Source organism: Glandiceps talaboti, chromosome 5 (assembly GCF_964340395.1).
Source record: "Glandiceps talaboti chromosome 5, keGlaTala1.1, whole genome shotgun sequence".
Classification (NCBI taxonomy): domain Eukaryota; kingdom Metazoa; phylum Hemichordata; class Enteropneusta; family Spengelidae; genus Glandiceps; species Glandiceps talaboti.
Genome location: NC_135553.1, coordinates 4047432 through 4059753, shown reverse-complemented (window position 1 = coordinate 4059753; position 12322 = coordinate 4047432). Strand labels below are relative to the sequence as shown.

General features: G+C 36.1%; 1 protein-coding gene across 4 annotated transcripts in view; it reads right to left on the bottom strand.

Moving 5' to 3' along the window:
• LOC144435083 (uncharacterized) overlaps window positions 1-9029 on the bottom strand; it is a 73688-nt gene extending 64659 nt beyond the window's left edge. For 3 of the 4 annotated variants that reach the window (XM_078123631.1, XM_078123632.1, XM_078123633.1), the window contains exons 1-2: window positions 8489-9029; window positions 2317-2539 (exon numbers count right to left, since the gene is read on the bottom strand). In XM_078123631.1, coding sequence (XP_077979757.1) covers window positions 2317-2539; window positions 8489-8699 — 434 coding nt within the window. In that variant the 5' untranslated portion in view covers window positions 8700-9029. The remainder of the gene's footprint in view (window positions 1-2316; window positions 2540-8488) is intronic. The other variant, XM_078123634.1, reaches the window with a different exon arrangement.
• Window positions 9030-12322: the final 3293 nt, after the last annotated feature.

The following is a 12322-nucleotide window of genomic DNA, read 5'->3' as shown; positions in this document are numbered from 1 at the left end:
CACATACATACATACATACATACATACATACATACATACATACATACATACATACATACATACATACATACATACATACATACATACATACATACATCCTATCATAGACACGTTGCATCATCATGGAATTTCAATTACATCGTGAGTCGACAAATAGAATGATATCTCTATGGTTGCTATGAGAACACCCGAGTAGGCTATGAGAACACAATCACCTTTTTCAAATAGATTTAGAAAGAATTCTTCAAAACACACGAATGGATTAAACATACAGGTAGGTAGGTAGGTGGGTAGGTAGGTAGGTAGGTAGGTAGGTAGGAGGAATTTGAAGGACCATTGTCTATGAACGCTGAGTTACACTGTCTAGTCTTAGGATAGGATAAACACACTACACACATTTGGACTGGATTCCAAACATTCATAATGTAGGAGGTGTAGATTCTTGACGAAAATGCAAGTGCTGCGTTGAAGGACTTCGTATAAGGTTATTGATGTTGGCAAGTATGGACACTATGATACGTGAAGTCCATACAGATAGAACTCTCTTTACTCTGTGTCGAATTGTTGTTATAAAATGTAATTCGATAAGCTTAAAGTTGTGAAAACACAGGATTAAGAGATCCCTTTTTACAACAGAAGACTTTTATTTAATTCAAAGAGGCTTAGTGGAGTATATCGGCTTTTTGAAATTCAATTCAAATTGGAATTAACCCAAAACTAAATCGTGATAGTATGCAAACTATCAAATGACTATTGTGTGTACTTCAACAAATAGTCGTCTTGGTTGTAAATACTAGATACATGCACATGATTCGTTGTATAACGTAAGTGAATGCCTATATGTCTTCAAATATACAAATGGCAGTTTCACAATATTTCTTTAGAGACAACAAATTCTGGTAGAAAATGTTCTAAAATAACAGCATTCTGAAACGTGTTTGTTTGGAATGGACTGTCTCAAAAAGTTATATCGTTGTCATAAACAATTGACAAGAGCGTGTGAAACTTGAAGCACTTGACTTTGTTGAACCACTGAGTAAATAGTGGTAAGTTCAATATTAGTATTTTGCTTCAGCTGTGTGGTATAATTTCAATAGTGGCTTCCAGTAGTATCTCAATGCCATGTCGATGATCAGTCCTAGTGAATCTTCTATAGGACCACACAACACATCCTATCTTACAGACTAGGTTAGAGCTGGTATGAATGGTTTACCTTGTCAACACAGCTTATAAACCATGCATACGTGCCGTGGTATTTTGTATGTTTTACTCATACTTAAAAAAGTGAGTTCGAATTCATAGAGAATTTAACAGTAAGGAATTGGTCTATCACAGGAAAACTGTTAGAACTTAGTCAAATATAGGAAGAAGATTCGAAGTGAAATAGCTTGCAATGGTATTTACAAACTGCTAATATTGAAATAAAATGTCACTCACACGAATATATATATGGGGGGGGGGGGAATACAGAAGGCGAGCCTGAGGGAGTTGCTACTGTTATTTCGATCATCACGCAACGACTCCGGCAACGATTGTCACTCAGTGTCGCTGCTCCTTAGTGCCTCGCTCATAATCTTTGTAGCTCTGCATATTGCAATGAGCAATGTCCTCAAAGGATTGTGTGTATATAATATATGTATTATATAACTGATCTGATGATGCTCAGGGCGAACGTTAGTCAGAACCCTTTGAGTTGAGTTTTACTAAGACCATACAGTGTTGGTTGAGTGCACGTGTGTTGTACATCTTATATATATATATATATATATATATATATATATATATATATATATATATATATATATATATATATATATATGTATATATATATATATATATATATATATATATATATATATATATATATATATATATATATATATATATATATGTGTGTATGTGTGTGTGTGTGTGTGTGTTATTTATTGCTTTTGACAATCCATCAATCATTATAACCCCAAAATCTACTTTTCAAATCTGCTTTCTCTTGATGCTGTCAATCCGTATTAAGGAAAAAAGAGCAATGCAGAAAAAATGTCAAAAGTGCCTGAGCTATAGCTCGACCTGATTGATAGATTGATTGATTGTATTCTATTGTATTATATTGTATTGTCAAAATGTAGTGACTCTTTGAGTTATTTTACAGATAACGTATTTATTATTTATTTAATAATATTGAGATGTCTACAGGATTATCCCATTTACAGACACCCAGAAATTGGAAAAGACTAAAATGCATTCAATATTTGCAAAACTAATAAAATATTAAAATATATAAAAGATAATATTACCGTATGTATCTATTCTACAACTTACATAAATTGTATATCACCGACCCAGTCTGACGGAGCTACCCACGTAAATAAAGGGTATCGTTTACCAATATTGGCATTAGAATGTGTAACTGAATCTCCAGGCCCGCTACAGTCGATTGTTTTAGTCGCTGTAGGCATGTCCGTCCATGTACCCACCGGTGTTGTTTGGCCAACAGGGCGAGCCTGAAGTAAGAGTCCCCCGAATACCGGTCCATCGATTTGAACTGTAACAAAATAAAAAGTACATGTCCATTCAGTGAATAAAGCATGATATATTGTGGTGTCGATAACTTCTAAAGACGAGCAGACGACCTGTGTCAGTTTTAACAATGTTGAACATGTTTTTGTATAAGAAACTGATGACAAAACGGTGTTGCGTCCTTACTCACGAACTGACACAATGTTCTTCAATCTTTTCTTCTATGCGTTAACCCATAGACGTTGGTACCTTGCCCTATACTAATGAATGGCTAAAACGTGAATGTACCAGTAATGTCATTCCGCTATGAATAACTGTGAAAACAGCAGTCCTAAAAAGAAAATAATTACTCTGAGTTCCAGTAAACCGCTTCGTTGCTTTCCATTTTGTTTGACCTGTAAATTTCAAAAGCCCATTGTTTAGTACTATGCCCATCCTAAAGTTACAAAGTTTGCTAGTGTGACCAGCATTTGAAATTACTGTCATATAATACATGTGTACTTTCAATGGAAAGTACAGTGCATGGCTAACAATTTATTGATCATTATTGTAAACGTTCTTCAACCCATTATTGGTCTGTGTATTTCTAACTAAAATGCTTCTTTGTCAATTTTATTCAAAATCAAGAAACCGTATGTTTCTTCTAGGTATTAATCATACAGCTGACCTGTATAAATCCAATTAGTGACTACGGTTACATTGGTACATGCCAGACTGTGACTCAAAAGCAGTGCTAAAAAAATCTGCTGTAAATTTAGAGTCTCCTTGAGTATTCCTGTCAGCATTGAGATAATTAGATCACGACACAAAACAAGCATAACATACCGATTCGAGTAGTAAAGTTCAGAGATGACAAGACTTAAAAGTTATTCATTTTTACTGCACTAGTTAAATGCAGTAATTTTAAATCTAAGCATTGACAAATTAAATATATCCGGCCGTATGTAAACACATCCATCCATCTATATAGCCACCCCACACCTACCTACCTACCTACCCTACCTACCTACCCTACCCTACCCTACCTACCTACCTATCTATCTACCTACCCTACCCTACATACCTACCATACCCTACCTACCTACCTATCTACCTACCTACCTACCCTACCCTACATACCTACCATACCCTACCTACCTTCCCTACCCTACCCTACCTACCTACCTATCTACCTACCCTACCCTACCTACCTACCCTACCCACCTACCTATCTACCTACCCTACATACCTACCATACCCTACCTACCTCCCCTACCCTACCCTAAGCTACCTACCTACCTACCTACCCTACCCTACCTACCTACCCTACCCTACCTACCTACCTATCTACCTACCTACCCTACCCTACATACCTACCATACCCTACCTACCTTCCCTACCCTACCCTAAGCTACCTACCTACCTACCTACCTACCTGTGATCATATTCAGATTGTTATTACTATTGTTGTTGTAAAGCTCTCCTCAATCACGATTCTTGAAACGGACAATCAATATGTGATACCCATGTTTTGTGTGTAAATTTCAAAACAATATATGATTAGGTAAGGTGAATCATTTAATGTTTTGTTTATTTATTTATTTATTTATTTAGTTTTGTTTACTTATTCATTCATTCACTAGTTTACAAATATTTTGTCTGTCGATCACAGAGAGAAAATCTTCCATGATGCAATTTATTGTATTGTGGTATACATATCTCCTCAGAAGAAGGGAACGAACTCCAAGTCGTTGATTCTTTCCTTGTCGTAGCGAAAAGGGAATAGCGGAGGGGCAGTCAGGCCATGAGATCTGAGAGATAAATAAGGAATGTCGTTGTCCTAAGGGGGGAGAGGTCATTGGGTTAGCTTCTCGCCATTGATTAGACAACATGGTTCTTCAAAGACGGAACTAACGACTAAGCAACTCCGAGATGAACATTCAACATTCCGAGATGAACATTCACACCTACAAATAAATGATGTATTTTTTTAGTGTACGAGCAGAGACTATGACGATTGTTAACGACAATTCTCACTAATATATATCTTGCAGTCGTTGATTTATTTACCCATTTACTGACCACCTGAAGGCATTCTATTGTTTATCACACACCTCTGTCCCTAGAGTACCATGGGGTGTTAAGGTTAAGCAAGGGTTGCACGTTGCTATTTTGGTTTTAACGACAAGAATCGGTATGTTTTGACCTGTCTACTAAGGAACTCACAAACCATTGCCAATCCAGTAGTTTTCTGGCTGGTAATTTGGTATTGTGTGTCCAGAATGATCACAAAAGGGTTCATTTTATTAGTACTCACTATTCTTTTATGAAGGAAACGGATAACTAGGTTACAAAAATTTCTTTAAAATATTCGCCCACATTTGTGTCTTTTATAGTCTTTAGTTTTTTCTCATTCCCAGTTAAACATATAGTGACAACAATGATATCGCTCTATACGTGATATATTTCGGAAACAGTCGTTACATTCCGTACACTCTCAAGAGACGAATAGTTATAATGGCTGAGCCAATAGTGACTAGTATAGGTGTGGTAGGTTAAGTTAAAGAATGTATCCTACTCGAGTACCAATAAAAGTGTTTCACAATCAACTATAGACATAGCCTAGCTAGATATCTATGTTTGTAGCTGATTTGGGTCATTACCTACAACTCTCTCTCTCTGAAGAGTTATGGGTACCACCCCAAATTAATGATTACATGCATATAATCTAAAAGGCTACCATACAAGTCAAATGAACCCCTCCCCACTCAAACTATTTAATCTAGACTATACTAATAGTAATACAGTAAAGAGGCTGGCTTAGTAAAGATGGCTTTTCTATATACTTTCATTTACATGTAGATAGTCCTGAAAATTATATTCGAAATATGAAGAATTTCAAACTATTTTAACTCATGCCTCCGAATTATCACCAAATTGTAGTATGCAACACTCTACAAACTACACTTTAAGAACTAGTACAGCAGAAGTCATGCACACAACAAATTATTTAATTGCAAAAATACTTTGATCGAGTCTTTAAACTTTAATAGTCTAGAATTCATGAAATGTGGCTTTTGTCGGTAGAGGACAGTAATGAATTAATAGCTAGCGTCGATTCCAGGTACTTTTAATACCCATACCGTGACAGAGAATCTGAACTTCGATAAGAAGCTGCTTTCTGGCCATGGGTGGGTCAGTTAGAACTTGGATAAGGTCAACGTTTAACGCATGGTTTCCCTTGCTGTTGTTGTAATGTATTGGGTCAACTTGGGTGTACCCGTACACGGTGAAATTCATTAGTGCTACTTGCAATTGTCGGCTAGATATTTATTATCTGACAAAAGCATTCAGAAATACCATGAGTGGGTATCCTATGAGTAAGTGAGTAAGTTGCCTTTGTGATTTGGTTGTACAATACGTTCTACTTAAATAGTTTGTGGGAGGGAGAGAGAGAGAGAGAGAGAGAGAGAGAGAGAGAGAGAGAGAGAGAGAGAGAGAGAGAGAGAGAGAGAGAGAGAGAGAGAGAGAGGGGGGGAGGGTCTAGTCTAGACTCAATACACATCTCTCTCGCTCTCTCTCTCTATATATATATATAATATATATATGTTATCTCTCTCTCTGCTACTTCTCTGCATAATTTGTCAATTTATTAATTGTCTGTGTGTATTTCCCGAATTGCCATCATTTTCTCGCCTCGTGGAAAAAGAAAACAATAAACAAGCAAATGGCTAACGTTGTGATACTGACAATTGTTCAGTAAATATAACGGGTACGTGCAGAAAGGGTGACTCAGTTAATTAGTACACCGTTTGTGATTCCCTTTACATCGTGTATTAAAACATGTAAACACAATGGTCTCTCTCTAGGTATTCCTAACCAAACAAACATTCGTTTGGTTTGTAAGAAATGTACAGAAAAGTACTCTGTGTGATCTCAATGAAGTCATCTGAGTTTGGCAAAGGAGATGACAGTAAATTGACAAGACGTGGCCGAAAGAAAAGACTTCTGTCGATGTAAATTGAAAGACAAATATAGAGTCCAGGGACACAATACACAGTCATTGAAAGCCAAGCTAAACACCGTACTGTTACAACAATACACAGGGACTACATGTATACACGAACCATAGACTTCTATGCACGAACTAAGACTGCCGTCAATTCCAAGTTGATGTTACCCTTCGAAGAGGACAGAGGCCAACATAAATGCAATATAATGGAAGCTACAGGTGGAAAATTAATGTGAATTTTCGTTCTCCTTTCCCCACTTATTGAAACAGAAAAATGTAATGCTATATGATGATGTGAACGCTAATGTTTTCAGCTCGCTTTCTAGAATGTGATTGCTACAAAATCTCCTATGAGTTTGAAATAAAATATGCGTGTATTGAAATGGTTTATTAAAAGCCGCCACCCCCACCGCCACCAACGCCCCCACCCCCACAACCAGTAACGCAAACTTGAAGTCAGACACCGGTACTTTAAATATGCATACATTTTACAATTCTTTGACATCCAATTCAAAATGTTTCAATCTGTTGATTGATTGAATAAAGCCACAATGATTTATGGACAATTTTATATCTATTGACACTTTGTATACGGGAAAAGGCCATGAAATTATACAACTGGGGCTGGGGGTTCGCATCAAAATGCTAAAGGGAAAAATCGTAAATATAATGGATTTTGTTTTTAAGCATTATGTTGATGTCATCAATCGAGTTGAAATAGGTCAATTGGTGTTTGAGTAGGCAACATAAAGTGGTTACTTAATGGATAAATGATATTGTACAGGTATGTGTTACGTAGAGTTGTGCCAACATGAAGAAGACAAGCAGAAGAATGATTAACGTTTGTGTCGCAGATTTCAAACTGAACTACTATACTTTTACATGTAAAACGTGTCACCTTCTAGTTTTTTTTGTCACCCCATATGTGGGTAGGTTTAATCTGTCATTCATTATCATGATTTGTGCATTTGTAGTGTTCTTAGAGCGATGAATCGTGGCGACCCTCCCACGACGTCGGTTTGAGCGAGGTGTGAAGTCGTCAATGGTGGAATTTCGGCTTTCTTCAAGGTCACATGACTGAATGTCAGCGGCTATTGTCGATCAAAAAGCACTTTATCATTCGTTGTGTTTGTCATGGCATATTCGTGTCAACTTAATTCATCAATAACTTTTACTATCTAAAAGCTTAGTATGGGTGCGTTTTTCAACAAGTATGTAAAACACTTGCGCTTTCTTTTTAAAAATAGGAAAAACTCCACTCTCCTTTTTTTTTCATGTCTCGAGTTATTATTGAATATAATTGCTACTGATATATACGCCTTCGGGTGATTTTTGAACGATAAGTAGGGGAAGGTTGCAGTTGTCGATTCCGAGGGTCAAAATGAACAATACTACTACAATAGAGAGTAATTTTCATGACCGTCAACACACTCTATAGTACTATGCTTAAAGGTGTTTCACATTCGGTCATGGAACAGGATCAATTGTTGATTTCCCTACCCTGAGTTGTAGCCAGGTCTAAAATAAGCAAAACTTGTGGACTTAATTTTGACAATGATGTAATGAGAGTCATATTTCCAAATGCTCAAATTGTCACTTGGAAGAATTGCCTGGATTTGGCTCAAAAGTCTTCCAAGTTGCAACTAAGCTGTTCTGGTCGGTTTCATGTGACCTTTCTCTAACAGATCCATTATTTATGTGTAGGGGTGTTGTTCTTTTCACATAGAAATTATATCTAACTTCGATATTTAGTTTGTGTACGTGGTAAAAATTGAAAGTTAATTTATTAAACTCAATACTACATGTATATATATATATAGTATAAGCGTATCTGTATATCATTATCGTAGCTATAATGCAGTAACGTCTTACTAATTAAGAAAACTAAACATGAAGTAATCAGGCAAACTAACGACACAATCATATAGACCTCTTAACCACTGGCTAATAGGATATTCAATTTATCCAGACATATTTACTTACCGAAAACTAATTGCTCAGGTAAATAATTCGAGGGGTCCACTATAAGTTCGTGATCTGGATCCGATGTCTGTGGAGAAAGGCCGACGTGTCCCGGTGTCATATCCACGCAAGCTGCTAACGGTGCACCACTGGGATAAGCAAGTACGAAGTCCTTGAGGCAGAAAAGAAGAGAAACACAAAACACGAAAAGAATATTTGTTGAGGTCGCCATTTTGGTGGCTGCAAACTTCACATGGACAATCCTGAGCGACCAACGTTAAACACCCGATACAGCTATGTACTTTCTATGTAGAGTGTGGCCTTGTGTACTCTTGGGCTTTATTCTCCGGACGCTGAGCACTCAATCATGAAACACATATAAATGTAGACGTCGCCCACTTGAATGTTAATTAGCATGACTAGGGAAAGTCATTCAGCGACGTTGCCTTGTCCTTGTTCAGGTGAAATTGACCAGTTTCGGTCAGCTAGTTAGTAATGCTTGCCTCATTAAGTGAAACACACCTGTGAACGATACACATTCTGAAGTATCCTCGCTGGTCCAACTTTACACACATCCGACTTTAGAGTACTTTTGGAATAGAATAGCCTTAAAGTGCCTGGATTATCGTAAATATTACCACAGAACGGTGAGTGTGGTTTGGAATATAAAACCAGAGTACAGCTAAGTGATATGTACACACTCAAAGTTTAAAATCAATTTACCAACGCTACTTACAATTTGGAGGGACGGGGATTCTACATGTATACGTTAACTACATGGTAACCATAACATCACGATTTTACAGCTACCTAAAAACCAAAAAGTATTACTTTAATCCAAGTAAATATCATATGGCTCATGTTCTTTCCATAAGTAGTGATACTATGTACAAACACAAGCTACTTGAGTGGCCAGATATCTATAGCTCTCTCCCATTTAATTGAGGGCGCTAACATGGCTGGTGTCATACAAACTTCTGAATCAGCAAATTTAAAGATCTCACTTAGCGTGTCTTTCTGACCGAGTGGCTGACGAACCGTGAAACAAACGATATTACACTATAAAGTTAATGCCAAACGTAAGTTACACATTCTTTGCTGTTAGAATTAATCATTTCAATAACAAACACTACCTAATATTTGAAGTAAATACATCGAAGAATATTCCCCAACAATAGTTTTACAGCATATTACCAAAATAATGAAGTACATACCTCTGCCTACAATAAGCATCTCTTGGCCGCAAGGAGGCGGGCTTCAACAAACTCTAATCACGAACATGGCCGCGGCTGGTCAGGCGTGGTGTCAAAATGTTATTCTCCTATCCTGGATGTTTCCATCCATACTTTGTTCTAAATGAATTTAAAACGCGTTGATTTAATTAAAAATACAATTTAACGAAACGACATGGGGTTCCACTCTCAACTAGTCATAATTTTGTCCCAAATAACCGTAGCTATTGCTTCAGAAGTTTAGCGGAAAGCGCGAGCGAAAAATAGTCAGCGAGACGCCGCCGATACGAGTATTTATAACTTAGGCCAAAATTTGTCTCCTAAAATTATGAAAATGCCGTCCTTATTGACGTATAAGTTACTCACCTGTATTTTTTAGACAGCGTACTGTACATCCTCGCCACGCATGCACTCTTAAGAGAAAGTCGTTTACTTTTGGCGCACATGGTGAGGGATTTTCCACGAGTGGCCAAAATTATCGCCTGAGGAAATTAATTGCAACTGTAGTGAACTTTTGCTCAACTGATTAATCTTGTGTGCGTCGCGTTAATTAAAATTGCATTTAATTACATTGGGTCTCCTTTCATTAAAAATTTGTTTTTACGAGTTCAAAGCATCGATTTCATTAAAATGCACTTTAATTAAAACGTGTTCTATCCACAAGGTATTCTCGTGAATTGAAAAGCGTTATTTTACTTAAAAATTTAATTAATGAAAGTACTGACCACTTCAATGGGTATTTTTATATCTAATAATTTCTTCTTCTATAGCCAAGTGTTATTTTGATTTCAAATAATAAAACCGTGAGTTATCATAATTCTAGACTTTTCATTTCATCATTCATGGCTTCTTTAAATCTTCACTCAAATCTATCAGAGCGCCATCAAAATCTCACAAACTGATTCTTGTCTCATGGACATTTCTTTCCACAGAGATTACCTATCCATCCACCTATAATTTATCCTGAGACTGTTAACATTCACAGATAGGGTTGAAATCCTCTATTCAACTGGGCTAATAACACAAATATATTGCACAGGTTTTGTTGCCATGTATTTTTTATTGTAAACTGTTTGTGGATATGTTCTTTTTCCTATTACACATTAGTAAAATTAATATAATCTGATGTGAATTCCCCATATATAAATCTATACCTTTTAAATTACAAAATGATGGAAAAATATCAAAAATAGAGGTACATGTTATAATATCACCAATATTCTGTAGTTGATTCTCAATGAAAAGGATTTGTAAAATTGATCTCAAACTGAATGTGAAAACTCCAACAGGAAGTGCGCACGCGCACTTCACATATAGACAGCGCCCCCTGGTGGCCATAATAGTCCATTTCTGGAGAGAGTGTCTCCAAATTAAATATTAGGAATGAGGAGTAAAGTATTACAGTATTGGAATGTAATTTTCATTCAGAATTGATACAATTGTTTGAATATCTATTTCTGTAGGCTGAACTAGAATCAGGTAATGGGATTGTTACATTGCATCAATTGAAAATTACAATATACAAATTAATTGAAATTGACTATCATTACACATCATACTTCAGAGTAGCTTTAAGCTTTATCACATGTTTCCATATTAAAGATTTACATTGTCATGATTGGGATTTTTGATCTCATAATTATTACCCATTTTGTCTCCCAACAAACGTTGGTGGAGGGTCTATGAACAGACCAAGTTTGCATTTTGATAGAAAATATAGCAAGGTCTCCTACAAAATGCTGTCACAAAAGTGCTCAAAATAATGCTGCAAAAATCTTATTAATTTCATTATTATCACTTATATAAAAATATGTCATTGAGCAAGAACAAAATAGTTTCTGCATTCACAATACAATCCATTGCTGCCTCTAATAAGCACATAGGATTAACGCACTCACATTGCAACCTCTATCCTACCAGGTCCCAAATTATACAGCTGGATGGACTGAGGCACAATCGTGGTTCAAATCTTGCCCACTGAAAGACTGAAAGTCCTTAAACTATACACTGCAAGATCATGGAAGTCATCAGAAAGGCCAGCCTACTGTGGTCAACATCAACATACCAACAGGTACATCACAACAATAGTTTTACTAAGCCCACACTTCAATTTCTGCTGTCTTGTGACCATACTTTGTGACAGCGTTTTTAATGGTTAAATCTTTCATATCAAAATAACCAAAACACTAAATATTTACTTGTAGCAATATCTCATGAACCATTCAATCAATGTGTTACAGTTCAGACTAAAAATATTTCAGTTGATAAAAAAAAATAAAGTATTGTATGACATGTGTCCAAATATATTTACTAAACTTACTATGCTTTCTCTTCATCAGCCTTTGTCTTGTCAATGAGTTAACGTTACAAAGAGTTTGCTCTAACTTTTTACCCTGTTAATAGTTGATACATTAACCAGTACCTTAGCTGTCATTCTCTACCTGAAAATCTGAATATAAAATGTATACTTCTGCAAGTATTTAATATCAGTTGAATAGGATATATAATTGATGACAATAGCTTACTACTTTGAAGTTTGAATTGAGTATAGGTTGTTTATAATCTACATTACAGTAAACATTTTTGTTTTTGTGGTTTTCTGATGATCATTTACTATTCCCAG